General features: G+C 39.2%; 1 protein-coding gene across 8 annotated transcripts in view; it reads left to right on the top strand.

Annotated features, from left to right (window-relative positions):
• LOC124796423 (H(+)/Cl(-) exchange transporter 4) overlaps positions 1–16,217 on the top strand; it is a 395,803-nt gene that overhangs the window by 378,335 nt on the left and 1,251 nt on the right. For all 8 annotated transcript variants that reach the window (XM_047260605.1, XM_047260611.1, XM_047260610.1 and 5 more), the window contains 8 exons: positions 7,767–7,914; positions 9,594–9,733; positions 9,851–10,033; positions 11,382–11,596; positions 13,656–14,005; positions 14,708–14,918; positions 15,091–15,254; positions 15,341–15,554. In XM_047260605.1, the coding sequence (XP_047116561.1) occupies positions 7,767–7,914; positions 9,594–9,733; positions 9,851–10,033; positions 11,382–11,596; positions 13,656–14,005; positions 14,708–14,918; positions 15,091–15,254; positions 15,341–15,554 (1,625 nt within the window). The remainder of the gene's footprint in view (positions 1–7,766; positions 7,915–9,593; positions 9,734–9,850; positions 10,034–11,381; positions 11,597–13,655; positions 14,006–14,707; positions 14,919–15,090; positions 15,255–15,340; positions 15,555–16,217) is intronic.

Below are 16,217 nucleotides of genomic sequence, written 5' to 3'. Positions count from 1 at the left end.
GCAAGAGTTGTTGGATGAAGTGGAGATTCATGCAATGGCTAGATCTGCCTGGAGCCCTGGTTTGAATCCTACTGAGTATGTGTGTCACCAGCTTAGGAGAAGAGTTCATAAGCATTATTTATGGACTCTACAGGGTCTAAAATAGGTTCTCCTGAAAGAATGGGAGGTGATTCGGTAACAGAACATTCCAGCATCAATCAGAAGCATGCCTGAAGGGTTGGATGCCATGATAGATACAAGAGGAGGTAATACTTTTGTAGACAGGGAGTGGTCTGTGAAGTGAAAGGAAGTGCAAAAAACCAAGGCAGAGATGCATTACCTTCCCTCAAAATTTGCCTGAAGTGTATGTCTATTTGTGTTACTTCCACATCTCTGGTTTCATTTTTTGTAATTTTTTTCCCATAATTGCACCCCTTGCTGGCACCATACCACAAAATTTGATCATAAAATTGCAGATTAGTGTCATAAAAGGGACTGGCTTTTGAAATAAATTTAAAGTACATTTTTTAAGAAATTTAACTGTTTTTTATGCTGACTATGGACATGTGATCAAGAATCTAGCTTGGCCCAAGTGACTTTGGTTGGGCACCTACTAAGACCACTAGTATCACATTGTAATAAACTTTACAAATTGGCAAAGGGAATCACACTGAATAACACAATGAACAAAGTTGTACATTCTGCTATTATTGACCATCACTTTGTACTAAACTAATCACAAAGGTAAGTAAAACAATACAGGGCTTACAACAACAGACAAAAAATGTAGTACAGTACACAATAGCTTCTTACTAATATACAATATTTTCACTATAAAATATAACACTCTTATACACCATGGCTTTGCTCTAGAATTTCGTGATTCACTTGACAAAAATCTCAGGCCTTGCCGTGCTCGGATACCACCACCACAACAAACATAAGCTGATTTATCTTATTGTGGCACAAACCACAACACTCTAATTTACTCAACCAAATACTATCAGTGCTTGCCCCTAACAGATGTAGCTCACAAAAGCACCCTTCACTTTGTGACCTGCACTGTTTCACTGTAAATGACTTCTCCACTGTTAATCCTATCCAGTTGTGAGCTGCTGCTCAGAAATGTCCATGTAAGCTGGCCGTGCCCCGTGTTTAGCATTGAAACTGATGGAATATCATGCTGCTAAGTTTCACAGCACTTTGTCTTCCTCAGCCTCTCTTGCATGCTGGCCGTCAATGAACTCGCTCCCTCCACTGTCACCAGCTGATGACTGTGGTCTTTCTTTGGTCAGCCATGCTGAATATTAAGACAAACATGGCCAATGTACATCCGGGCCCGGAGCCAAACCTGTTATTTGCCAAACACTATTCACAGCAGTCCTTGGCTCCGGCACTAGTTCAAGTAGTTGCTTCAGCATCATCCCACAGACTAGCCTCCGACCACAGCAACCTCGTGGGCCAACTAACCCCTAGTTCAAGTAGTTGCTTCAGCATCATCCCACAGACTAGCCTCCGACCACAGCAACCTCGTGGGCCAACTAACCCCTAGTTCAAGTAGTTGCTTCAGCATCATCCCACAGACTAGCCTCCGACCACAGCAACCTCATGGGCCAACTAATGTGGTTAATGCTCCGTAATGGGGACCGGTGCTGCCCCTGAACTTGTCTGGAGCTGCCCCCAGCCTCCGGCTGTGCTCAAAGTCAGTGTTGCCACTGGCACTCCAAAATGGAGATTACTTTTCACTGAATTGCTCTGCCTCCACAAAGCTTGGAGGACCAGTGCTGCTGTCCGCACACTGCCACACCCACTCTTTAGCCAGAATTTAACACCTGACTCTCACAGACACAACAGGTGGGATGGGTGGATAAAAAATCCTGCTGCAAAATTTCAGTTACATGGTGCAAAATATTCCAGTCAAAATTAGTGTCAGAAGATGCAACACAGTCCACAGGATAACTGCATACCACCTACAGCTAAATAGTGTCAAACAAGTTATCTTTTTTGTTTTTGTCTTACTTTTGTATTAAGACATTAACAAACATGCTCTCATTGTATGTCAAAGATGAACAGATATTGGGATGCTATACCGCCTATCATGTCATTCAGATACAGTACTGCAAAACAGTCCACTTCAGGGGTTTTCCTGTTCCATGGTAGAGAGGCCAAAACTACACTGGATATGTTCTATTTCAGCCTGATGATGCTCTAGAGAATTGCATAATATAGTTTCACCAGAACTGTAGAAGTAAACAGCTGGTGCACACATGGTCCTTATGATGCCTAGGATAAGGACAATGAATAATTTAAACTCCTAACACCAGCCTGTAAGACACTACTCAGGGGGATCTAGTATTGATTTTTACACTTGTGAGAAATGTAGTGCTTCCAAAAATTGTCATTGGTGTACCACTTGAGCATGTGCTGCATCTTACATCTCTAGTTGGACATCACTTACGAAGCAGAGGATGATTTTCCTACATTGAGAATACAAAAATGTGGAGAAGTCATTCATGCCCTATGCATGAAGCCCTATCATATAATCATGAGGTGCAGATCAATTATCTTTTGATATAAATAACATGAAGACCATGTTGATGGAAGTATGTGACAACATGACCAGAATGTGAGGCTCTACCAGTTGCCATATGAAGGACCAGACCACTGACTAGTCCCAGATCCGGGAAGCTGTTGTGATGGGGTGGTCAGTGTGGACCCCCCCATTAATCGCCAAAAGGCCATCTTTTAGCCCAGAATGGTGTGTGCAGGACAGTGGGTTGCATAACACCAGAAAATTGGCAGTTGTTCAATCAGTAGAGCTTAGTTAGAAATTTATATTTAGTTATTCAGTAAAACTCTTTACAGTGAGTGAAGGCAGTGGCTCGATGGCATTCATTGACCTGCACACAGTAGTGTCTACCTCAGCGTAGCATAAGGCAGTGTGCTTGGTTGCAGCAGCGAGTGGTCACTGAACATGAGTCCTCACACAGTGAGGTGGCACCCTCAGTGTGCTGCTTTGTGGAGTTGACGTCTGGCATTTGGCAGGCTGCAGGTACACGAAGGCCGTCTAACTGGCCGCACCTGCAGATGAACTGGCGCATAGCGTGCTTGTATCAAACCTGAGGCCCCTTGGAGAGGCATGGAGACCAGATGAAGTCACCCTGGAAGTGGCCTCTCTTGTTGGCTCTAGTCGAGCTCCAGAATCATCAGATCTAGCACCTGATTGTAGATGGGCAGCCATTGGATGAAGTGGCAGGAGGTAGGTAAAGCTGGTTGGCCCACATGGGATCTTCAGGTGGTGTGGAGTATGTGTCAGCATCGGTAGTAGTCGAAGACTATCTACTGCAAGATGAGCAATGAGTATTTATAATGGCTCTGTCCAGCTTTGTTTATGATGGTGCCCTGCTTTCAGTTGTGTAGGGGACCAAGGCAGCACAGCATCAAGCCGTGGCGTGCGGTGACTTAGCTTGCCACTGTGGAGGACTAGTCTTGCACCATGCTGCTACAACAGTATTCCATCCCAACAGCAGGGTTTCGCATGAAGCTAGCTCTCCCTCTTCACCATGTGTTGTGAAGTCTACGTGGAGGGATGTTGTCACAACACTATAGTCCAGTCCAAAACAGTGGGCCACTTTAATGTGGGGAGGGGGAAAAATACTCCATACTGTGCGTCATCTACCATGGCTTAATGGACATGATCACTGGCTGAATACATGTGGGTTACTGGTTGTATTCTCATCTCCTGTGATTGATGGTTACCTTGACAGTTTTATGTGACAATAGCAGTCATTCTTGGACAGTGTAGCATCCATAGCTCTGTCGTGATAGGATAGACTGCAATTTGACGACACATTCAGCTGCAGAGAGGCACAACAAAAAGATTGTTACACATTCAGATTTTGCCCAAAGCCTCCTTCAGAAAGGAAACACACATACGACAGCTGTCTGCAGCCAGAATTATGGCCACAGATAGCAGTAATGTGTGCATGAAGTGTGCTTGTATGTGTGAATGTGTGTGTTTCCTTTCAGAAGAAGGCTTTGGCTGATAGTTCAGTGTGTAATAGTCGTTCCATTGTGCCTGTCTGCAACTCAATGTGTCACCTTTTATGAGGAGTAGCAATCTATCCTTCTACATCTGTATTCTGCAAACCTCCATGAAGTGTGTGAGGTAATGGGCGAGTTGTGGCACCCTGGAAATATTCTAAGTTCGGAGTTGGCATGGCCGTGCTGGGGCCTCTCAGTGGGCCGCGGCTATTTGGCAGCCACGTGGTGCCAAATGTTAGCTGGGGTCCATGGACTGCATGGCTGGGAATTCCATGGTGACGCAGTGTCGATGAAGGAGACATGCCGGGAGTGCCAAAGATGGTGGACTTCGTGAAACCTTAATGGCAGACATTTCACAGTTCGTATGGAAATTAATAGTAGCCAGATGAATCGTGATACCTCAAAAAGAGACATGTACATTATCATTATTTGCATGATGATTCTGCGGGTGTAATCAATTTTCAGTATCTATGTTAGTTTAAAGTTTAGCATCTGACGATAAATTATACATGTAACACCCAGCAACGAATTTCCAAAATCTAAATGGTTCATTCAATTTTGTCGGTCAGCATGTCTGCAGAAAGCTATTAGTGTAAACCTAAATTGGTATAAATTACAAGCATGTAACTTGAATAGTAAATGAGTTACTGGAGGTCAAAGTGGCCGATTACTATTGATTGCATCAGGCCATAAGTACTCCATAGTTACATGGAAAAAATGGTAGCAGCATGCTTATAAGTGTATTTATTCATCTATGTCTTTGTTTATATCCGATATATACTATTCATGAAGAAATTGGTCAAATATTTACTATGTTTTAGAAAGCACACACACACACACATTAGGCTACTGGCCTACTTTTACTTGCTATTCCTTTGGTATATATTTATTTGATTTGTTTATGTATTTAATAATCTGTGTTAGAGCGTGTTTATGATCCAACTGTAGGAATATTTATTTAATTTCAAGTTATTTAAATGTAAATCTAGTATTTCATTTCATTATGTTTGTGTGGGTGCATTGGCTTGAAGACATGGTGCGAGCGCTGTAGCCAGTCACAGCGCTCGCGAACGGGAAGACTGGATGAATGCGGGAGAAGTTCTGGGCAGTATGGCACAGGACACGGGGGGAGTCCGGGACAGTACGGTGCGAGGGACGCACAGTCGTGGGAAAGACTTGGCGTGGAGCAGTTTGCGTGTGGTCACGGGAGATAGAAACATTTCGTAGTGCCAACTTGTGTACTTGTGAGATTTTTGTGGCTTCTGCAGTGAAGACGTAGTATGCATTTGGAAATGAATATCTCACGAGCTATGTTGTTGTTCATAACTGATTACGTGAAGTAGGAATCTATTGTTTCCCTGTTATTCAACTTGTGTTTTATTTAATTGCTGGACCATTGACACGAATAAGTGTTTTGCAGAAATATACCACATTCTCAAAAGTACTTCTGCTGTTGTACTCATCATTTAAAGTCATTAAGAAAGTACCTGCAGATTTTATTTAATTGCAATCTTTCATTTATAAACATCTTTGTTACCTTCTAAATTCACAATTGCTGAGTGATAGGAACCTTCAGCCATTCGATTCATGTGTATATTGTATAGTGTGGACTCAGCAGTATTTGGCCTGTAATGCGGCAACTACGTATCCCAGCCCCTAGACAACAAAAACATCCAAAACTTTTAATATTTCAACTCTGAGTCTGTGGGTGCGTAGTTGAGGGCCACACCACACATCATAATATGATTTTATTTGAAAGCCTGCCAGTGCATGGCAGAGGGTATGTTCCATTGTACCAGTTACTAGGTTTTTTCAAATTCCATTCACGTATGAAGCACAGGAAGAATGATTGTTTGAATGCACCTGTGCATGCCGTAATTGTTCTAATCTTATCCTCATGTTTCCTGTGTGAGCTATATGTAGGGGGTTGTAGTATATTCGTAGAGTCATCATTTAAAGCTGATTCTTGAAACCTTAAGTTCCATTGTACCAGTTACTAGGTTTTTTCAAATTCCATTCACGTATGAAGCACAGGAAGAATGATTGTTTGAATGCACCTGTGCATGCCGTAATTGTTCTAATCTTATCCTCATGTTTCCTGTGTGAGCTATATGTAGGGGGTTGTAGTATATTCGTAGAGTCATCATTTAAAGCTGATTCTTGAAACCTTAACAGACTTTCTAGGGTAGTTTATGTCTATCTTAAAGAGCCTCCCAGTTCAGTTCCTCCAGTATCTCTGTGACACGTCCCACAGATCAAACCTGCCTTGACCGTTTGTGCTTCCCTTCCCTGTGTACATTCAGTATCTCCCTTTAATCCTATTTGTTAAGGGTCTCTCACACTTGAGCAATATTCTAGACCCAGTAGCATGAGTGATTTCTATGCAATCTCCTTTGTAGGCTGATTGCACTTTCCCAGTATTCTATCAATAAACTGAAGTCTAAAACCTGCTTTTCCAATGAATGAGTCTATGTGATCATTCTGTAATATTGTTGATATTCTTCCTCTTGTTGAGCATAACTTATATTGACTCAGAACTCATTCCTTCCCTTTACTTCTTATCAAAACAGTGGGTTACAATTATTGTGTGAACAAGTACTGGAGTCGAAGAAAAAGAAATGAAATATAGTGACCTTAAATGATAAAATTACACCTTTGTTTTTTTTTCTCAATTTTGCTTGCAGGAACACAGGAACTGTTGAAGTAAAATTGCCAGTGGGCCTAAATTCAGTAATTAAAGAGAATTTCCTACTGGTTAGGAACTTCCTTATACAGCTTTCATTTATAATATAAATAACCAAAGTAATTTAAGAAAAAGTATATTGTATATTTGTTTGCAAATCTGCATATGCTCCTCATGATTGAGAAACCTACTTTATGCTTATATTTATAGCAATTTTAAGTTACAGGTTGTGGTTTGTCTACAGTCAAAAAGAATACTTCTGCTGTATCTTTTTTATGCAAATGCTTGTTGAAACAGAACATATCCAAATCAGATTCATAGATATTCACTTCTGTATGGACATAGATGGAGATAAAATTTAAAAATAAACATCCAAATAACTCTTGACCTTGGTACTGTAAAAGGCATGTCAAGATGTAGAAACAAAACAAGAGGGTGATTCAAAATTTTTAACTTACCATCTGAGCTAGTCTCACAATATTTAATGTTGTACCCTGAAATATTACCATGTTGCAACCTAAGACACCAGATGTCCACAATAACAAGCAGTTCTACTGAGGACACTGGTCTTGGGGACACATTTATAGGTGGTCTGACCAAAGCCAGCTGATTACGAAAGCAAACGTACGTTGTTACTTACACAGACATGACTGTGGTGCACTGGTTAATTTTATGCCTCACCAGCTTCCCTGAAAGGCTGGCTAAATGTGTTAACCATAGCAAAGGAAGAATGGAAACAAAAACCACCTACAGTGATCAGAATTCCTATCCTCATGATTAAATGGAGTAACAGGGACAAAAGGAGATTCTAGATGTTACTAATTATATGGTTGGGGGTCTTTGAAACACACAGTCGTGGATTCCAGGACACTTTATACCAAACAGTATGTGTGTATAAAAGTAGAAAAAACAAGCTGTTCTGTCCAGTGTTCCATCAAATTATAACAACATTCTGTACAGATAAATTATGGAATCTTTCATATATTGACATTGTTTGGCAGAAATTGAACTGCAACTGGCAATGGTTCAAATTTAACACACACTTTTTTTCTGTTTTCAGATAAAAACAATTCTGAGTGGGTTTATCATTAGAGGATACTTAGGAAAGTGGACATTGATAATAAAGTCTGTAGGTATAATGCTTGCTGTATCGGCAGGCCTTAGCTTGGGAAAAGAAGGTCCTATGGTGCATATTGCCTGCTGTATAGGTGAGTATGAACAAGTTTGTAGTTTCTTCACTTTGTGTAAAATAATAAATTCACCGAGAATTTCATGTTTCCTCATATGGATCAAAACTCTATTCCCAAAATCCACAGGAAAAGGCAATGGAAATCCATAATCAGATGAAAGGTAGGAACTTCCACTCTATGGGTTTGGAATTGATAAAAGGAAAATAAACTTCCATCCCCTTTCAGAAACAGTGTTATTCACAGAAAGATTTTAAATGATGATAGCATTACCTTCTTAAAAGCTGTAAAGCTCGTAATGGGCACGCTGTAAGCAATGTTTGAATATGGCTTGCTTAAGAGGAACTACTGTTCCCCTTCTGTGATTAAAAATATCAAATTATACAGAGTCGTCATTTCTACTCCAGTGTATGATATGTTCATATGGTATTATTGGTCAGGAGACGCCATCTGAGATTGTTTGGCCGCCTGGCACAAGTATTTCTATTTGACACCAAATTAGCAATTTGCACTTCAGTGAATATGAGACAAAAGGAATGTGACAACACAAAATATCCAGCCCTGAGCAAAGACATTGTTTGACCAGGCCAGGAATCAAACCCAGGGCCCCACAATCTAGGGCAAGTGATGCTAATCATTAGACCACGAGCTGCAGAGTTCTGCTGCATAAGCCATCATCACAGTTGTATATTGGTTAACCCTTTGGCTACTGTGAGTTGGATGTGATGGCCATGCCTCAGGTTCCGCGTTGTCGTCTCTCTTGCCGTGTCCGAGAAGCTAGTACTTGAGGCACACAGGACGGTACTTACCCTGTCTCCTTATTCTGAGTTTTGGATAGTTTTGACATAATTAAGAATATTTATTTACACTGTTTATGTTCGCTTATGTTCCTTTGTGGTAGGCAAGGAAACATTTAAAACTGTGATATTTTGTACCTTCTCATCATAAAAGCCTAAATGAGGCTATTTACAGTTGATTTGGTTTTTAATGCATTTTAAATCATGTAAAGTAATGTGTTTGATTTTATTCTTTACAATACACCTTTGTTTGGAAAGAAATTTGATTTACAGCAAAATATTATATGCAACAAGTTCTGCATATAGCACTGAAATCAAAGTGGTGACATGGTTGTGTACTGTCAATTTAATGTCATATATAGGATTTAAAGCTAATGATAAAGTGTGCTGAGAGTTGACACACAGCTCTTCAAACAAACAGGAACCTTTCTTCAGCTAAGTGACGAAAAAGTGTGAATCGCAAACCCCCCCCCCCCCCCCCCCCACACACACACACACACACACACACACACACACACACACACACACACACACACACACCACTTGAAATATGTGATCTCCAATGTTCTAACAGTCACAGGAAGTTGTTCTACAAAAATTCTGGTGCCGACACCTAGGCATTATTAAAAATTACTTTAGTTTGGTGCACTTTTAGTAAGGTGAAACACTTTTTAAGACATCATGTCCTTTCGAGAGCTTTGTTAATTAAGCATTGAAGGCCAAAAGTCACTCGGGTAGTGGTGTATGTACGTGGAATAAATAATTTCTTCGGATGTTTCCTATAGTTTATTTAGTGAGGATACATCTTCCATTAGTGATGTAAAAGTTTTTTTAAAGTAATGATCTGCTATGACTGAAATTAAGAAGCATCTTGGTTTAAATTAGTATTTGTTTTTTTCACAGGTAATATATTCTCCTACCTTTTTCCAAAATATGGAAAAAATGAAGCTAAGAAAAGAGAAATACTGTCGGCAGCAGCAGCTGCTGGTGTGTCTGTTGCCTTTGGAGCTCCAATTGGAGGGGTCCTATTCAGTTTAGAAGAGGTGGGATTTTTGCAAGAGAATTTCATTATTTGATCAGTTATAAAAAAGTAAAATACTTCACAAATATGCGAGAGAAAATAAATATAATATGTAGATTAATATTATTGCCTTCTTCAGGTCAGTTACTACTTTCCACTCAAGACACTGTGGAGATCATTCTTCTGTGCTCTTGTGGCAGCGTTTGTGCTGCGCTCCATAAACCCTTTTGGAAATGAGCACTCTGTGCTGTTTTTCGTGGAGTACAATAAACCTTGGATATTTTTTGAGCTGGTTCCTTTTATTGGACTTGGGATAATAGGAGTAAGTAGACTTGTCATAGTTCTTTTGTTTAAAATACTTGTGCACATTAAATTTTGGTACCCTAAATTTGTTGGCAGCTACTTATAGTTACACTGTAAACTCATTTTCTAAAACTGTTTTGATTCTACTACACTTCTCTCAAGAATCTATATGCCTATAAATAATCGCATTTATTAAAATCTATTTTAGTGAGTTACTAATATCTTTTGGTCATGTATAAGAGATAGTGACAATCGTGTAATTACTATAACTTGTGTGTGATCTTCAGTTCTGATGTAACACCCAAAGAATCTAAGTGTCATTTTCATTTGTGACCACTTATTTAATGAGTGTCTGCCCTTGTTTTTGCTTTTGTTGTTGTTGTTGTTGTTGTTGTTGTTTTTGTCATTGCTGATACAGAGGCATTTCAAATAATGAAAGATGTTGCCTATTTGATCATTATTACCTGTAGACTTATCAGATATTCTCAAAGAATGTAAACATGCTGATTTTGGACAGCATTATGAGAAGTTTTGTTTAATGTAAGGAAGGATATTAGACAGGATGTGCTAGGAGGAATGGTCAGTATTCAGGGAGATGACAGGAACAGTCATTCAAAGCAAAAAAGGCTAGTAAACATGGCCTCTAAAATGCATACTTTAAGAGCTCTGAGTACTTTCTCACTTTCTCAGTAGAAGAGATGTTTCACAGTAGCGAAGATGAAAAAGTGCTCATATTTTTCAGATATGCAGTTCAGAACATATGTTTACTAGACTCTTTGGCATCGAATGATTGTTCCTGTCGTATCCCTGAATACTGACCATTCCTCTCACGGCCATGTATACGAGTGTAAAATGAATTTAAAGATTTTACAATTTTATACTCGGTCCATGTTAGTGACTTGTTCTCTCTCTCTCTCTCTCTCTCTCTCTCTCTCTCTCTCTCTCTCTCTCTCTCTACATAATGTCCAGTAAGGAAGCCTAACCTCAAGGTATGCTGTGCATTCATGGGGTGTAGGGCTGCTGTAGCAAAGCAGCCTTTGGCAGGCCCCTGTTGTATGTGGCTTATTTAGACATGCATGTTCTGATTGAGTGGCCTACGTAATTTTGTTGCCTTTTTCGGGATATAAATGAGCCCTGACATTCTTCTTTTCAAATTGGGCCACTGGTAAAAACTAGCTTCAAACCACCTAAGATTGGAGTCTGTGAACTTTCCTTCAAATAGTAATTCAAGAACCACTGGTAGCAAGTGAAAAAATTGAAAATTTATTTTTGCTGTTGTAATGCCCACTGGTTCTTTCAAATTTATTAAAATTTTTAATGTGTCTTGTAATTATCTGTAAAACTTACACTGGTATTTCTTGTTACAGGGTGTAATAGCTACAATATTCATAAAAGCGAATCTATATTGGTGCCGCTATCGCAAAGTTTCAAAGTTGGGTCAATATCCTGTTACCGAGGTACTGGTTGTTGCAGTGATCACAGCAGTTATTGCGTACCCTAACCCATATACACGCATGAATACAAGTCAGTTAATTTATTTGCTGTTCAGCCAGTGTGGTGTTTCAAATTCTGACAACTTGTGGTAATTATTATTATTATTATTATTATTATTATTATTATTATTATTATTATTATTTCTTCTTCTGTTAATTTTTTCCTTTGCTTTGGATTGCATGGTACATTTTTTCAGACATTGTGAATTTTCTTAGCTGACATAATGATCAATAAAATATTTGAGCATTAAGTACACTTTTTAATTAGTGTAAACTTCTTGTAAGTTACATTTGTATTTGTAATTACTTTGATATTCTTTATGTGGAATGAAAGATGCAGAAGTTCCTTTCGTAAACAGAAGGAAAATGTTGGTGTGGCCTGTGGGAACATCTAACTGTACATCTCAAACATTTGGCAAAACAGTTTCTTTCAGTGTAGTAAGGGGTGGGGAGGGATGAAAAGAGGAAGAGAAAAAGTGACCGTGTCACGTCAGAATCCAGGGTATGCAAGAGGGAGTTGTTTCAATAAAAACTGTCAAGTGTCCATTTTCCTGCTCCAGTGTCCATTATACATACTTTTTCTCTCTGCTGCTTTAAAGTCTTAAATTTCAAGAATGTTTGTTTATTAGCCAGCATTATTAAGTATACTTATTCCATTTTACGTATACACATGTAACATTAAAACTTGTATAGCATATGAATAGCTGATCGGAAAAGGTAAACACATTTAAAGTGAAGTCCTACTTACTGTCATGCACTTGACTCTCTCTCTCTCTCTCTCTCTCTCTCTCTTCTACACACTGGCAGCAGACAAGAGATTACTGTCAATTAATAGGAGTTAAAGATACATCACTGAGCATAGTTAGAAACTATAAATTGCTATTTTGGATAAAATAGCAATTGAGCCTTGTCATTGTAAACTGCTAAAACCAGTAAATTGCAAATGTTCTGACAGACTTCCTGTGGACTTCTTCAGAGCGGGTCACCATTGTACCTTGGTGTCTTCCTTTATATACTGTCAGTTTTGGTTATCTGATGGTTACCAATGATAGATAGCTGAGATGTCGTTGGACAATAAAAAGAGGTGGTTGTGAAGGGGTGGGTGTACGGTACACTGTTGTGTGTGCTTCTCTGGCAGCTGATTGGAAGGTGACTCTAGTATATGTGTGGTAGAGGGTAGTGGATCAGCTGCTGGTTGCCTGTGCCACTCTGGTAGCTGATTGGTAGGCACTCTGTCATTGGTGATTGGAAGGAAATAGCAAATTGGCAGCTTAATTATCTCAATTGCCTGTCTAGTTTTCCTTTGCGGCATCCACAGCTTCCGAGCAAGTGTGCAAGATTCTTGAAAATTTATAGTTCAGCCACATTTCTGGTGGTGTTCTGCTGCACCTGACTATTGAAATAATTGAATGCACCAACAACACGAACAGGGAACTGCTGGCAACCAGAATGTAGGTAACTTGTGGCCATCCTCACTGTTAAAGTTGTTAGGGTGTTTAATTATTTCAGTAATCAGTTGTAGCAGAACAACACTGGAAATTTGGCCTTACTATCAATTTTCAAGAAACTCAGGTGCTTGCTTGGCAGCTGTAGATGCCCAGTGGAAAATAAGGGAGGCTACTGAAATAATTAAGCTGCTGATTTACTGTTGCCTTCCAATCACCAATGAGAGTTTGCCTAACAGTCACTTACCAGAATGTGGATCAGGCAACAGACAGCTAGTATGCCACCTTATACCAATCAGCCACCAGGGTAGCACAGGCATTAGCTTACTGTACAGACAAAATTCTATAACGGCCCGTTCAAACTGTCCAGTGACATCTCAGATATAGGATGTGTAGACACCGGCAAACCGAAAATGACAGTATGTAAAGAAAGAAATTCCCCAGCATACAGCAGTGAAATGGCCTGAAGAGGACTGCAGAAAGTTGGTCAATAGTCAGAAATGTAGTCGTTTTAGTAGTTTACAATGATGTTGGTTAAACACCCAAAATTATTTTACCCAAAATTATTTTACCCAAAATGGCACAGATCATGGAATCCTATGAATTGATATGTTTTGGAGTAAGTAATTTAGACTCCTTATAGACATTGCTTCCACAAAAAAATTGTAACAGCATAATTGCCCTGTTCCTTGCTTTCTTGCAGTGATTACAACCGCAATTTCACTGATGTTACTTCAGCCATTGAAAAGGCAGCCGCAGGACCAGGTGTCTACAAAGCAATATGGCTGCTAGTGCTGGCTTTGATCTTCAAGCTGATTGCAACAATCTTCACATTTGGCTTCAAAGCTCCATGTGGTTTGTTCATTCCCAGCTTGTGTCTTGGAGCAATTATGGGCAGGATAGTAGGTGTTGGTGTGGAACAGTTAGCGTATCATTATCCACATGTGTGGATGTTCAGTGGAGAATGTTCCACAGGAGATGATTGCATTACTCCTGGGCTCTATGCCATGGTGGGAGCAGCTGCTGTTTTAGGCGGAGTGACACGAATGACAGGTGAGAAGCATAGTTGCTAGAATGTAGTTAATAACCTCATCAAAAAAGTATTGACATGAAAACTTAAAAAGACTGTATAAACTTGGGTATTTAATGACTAATTGTGTGTAGACAGACGTGGTGTATTTCTGCAATAAGAGATCAGTAGATAACTTTAGAAATGATTTACTGAGGTGAAATGCAAAAGAGAGTACCTTGTTGTAATAATTTTTTCCTCTTATGTTTAACTGGACAAAAATTACAGATTTTAGTTAATTTCATAAGTGAAACCTTTGTTGCCGTCCAGTGAAATAACTGAGAAGAAATGAATTATTCACCGGGAACTGAAATCTCTGCCCAATAATGCTACATTTGCTTTAAAAACTACTAGAGACCCATATCAGATTGAAAATTTCCATTGTATCAAAATGTGCCACATTAAAATAGAACTAAATTTTCAATAAAATGGTACAAAGAAAAGGTGTTTCATCACACATTATAGGAAGTATAAAATCGATGAAATATGTTCCCTAAAAACTGCACATGTATTTTCTAATATTTGCCCCAATACAAAACTGATTAATAGTGAATTGGTAGTACTGTTAATGGCACAAATAAAATTTGTTATAAAATTTTTTTTTGTTATTTTCTAGTGGTGCAATCTCATTTTTCTTCCAAACTCTGTTTATATGTACTCACTTCTGTGATTTTGCTTCTTTCCAGTATCTCTTGTGGTAATAATGTTTGAACTGACTGGTGGAGTACGCTACATTGTACCTCTTATGGCAGCTGCTATGGCCAGCAAGTGGGTTGGTGATGCATTAGGCCGGCAGGGCATATACGATGCCCACATAGAGCTAAACGGCTACCCATTTCTGGACAGCAAAGAAGAATTTGCACACACATCATTAGCGGCAGATGTAATGCAACCAAAGTGAGAAGCACAGCATAAGAAATATTTGATACTGAATTTGAAATAATTGATAAAAATTGACGTTTCTTAATAAATACAGTGAACTTTGGTATGCCAGACATACTTAAAGTGACCTTACAATGTTGTTTGTCATCTGTTGATGTGGTCATTCCATTAATGCTTTATTTTCCAGGCGAAATGAAACACTGAGTGTCTTAACTCAGGATTCTATGACTGTGGAAGATGTTGAAAGTCTTCTCAGAGAAACAGAACACAATGGTTTCCCTGTAGTCGTATCAAGAGAATCGCAGTACTTGGTAGGATTTGTGCTAAGGAGGGATCTTAACCTTGCCATTTGTAAGTCTACGTCTTTTTGTGTTCAACTGTTTCATACTTCCAGAAATTAGAGCATTGTGCCTCACTTATTTGTTCTCTTTGTGCAGCAAATGCTAAAAGAACTCAAGAAGGCATTTGTGCTCAGTCTCTTGTACTGTTTACAAGTCAGACTCCAGTCCAGACAACGGGGCCTCCACCATTGAAGCTGAAGAAGATACTTGATATGGCACCAATCACCATTACGGATCAGACTCCGATGGAGACTGTTGTTGACATGTTCCGCAAACTCGGATTGAGACAGACGCTTGTCACACACAATGGGTAAAGTCATAACTGTTATCTTTAACTGGAAATAAAATTGTTGTACACCCAGATTGTCAGTTTTAGTTTCTACATTCAGTGCACCCTGTTGACCAAAAGGTACCTCTATTTGACACGTTAGTGACAGCACTCTAAGTAAAAAAGTGAAAAATCTGCAGGAAGTAGTTCATAAAACCTGAAAACACACACACACACACACACACACACACACACACACACACACACACACACACACACACACGTAATCATGTGTAAAAGATATGATTACAACTGACAAACCCTGTTAAAATTTAAGATACACGTTGCAACTGAATTACAGGTAGAGGAATTGCAGAACCATTCATTCCAAAGACCTTTGCTCAGTATTCAGCACACAGGAAATTTTAACACTAGAAATGTGTGTATGTTACCAGTGTAAAAAATCTGCAGCAGAGCAGACCATAAACATCATAAAGAGAATCTTATCAAATTGGAAGGGAGTGGAACGTTTCACACTCATTCTGAACAGATTCACTGTCTCACATTGCCTCTAAACACACACATCCCCATAGTGCTTCCAAAGAAGACAATTTGGATTAAAAATAAACTGATCTATAAGTGCAAAAAATATGTTCAATATTTTATTGTACCAGCAACACATTCTTTATATGTATCTTCAGTGTT

The sequence above is a fragment of the Schistocerca piceifrons genome, chromosome 4, assembly GCF_021461385.2.
Source record: "Schistocerca piceifrons isolate TAMUIC-IGC-003096 chromosome 4, iqSchPice1.1, whole genome shotgun sequence".
Classification (NCBI taxonomy): Eukaryota; Metazoa; Arthropoda; class Insecta; order Orthoptera; family Acrididae; genus Schistocerca; species Schistocerca piceifrons.
The sequence above is the reverse complement of the archived record's forward strand: the minus strand, read 5'-3'. Positions and strand labels throughout refer to the sequence as shown.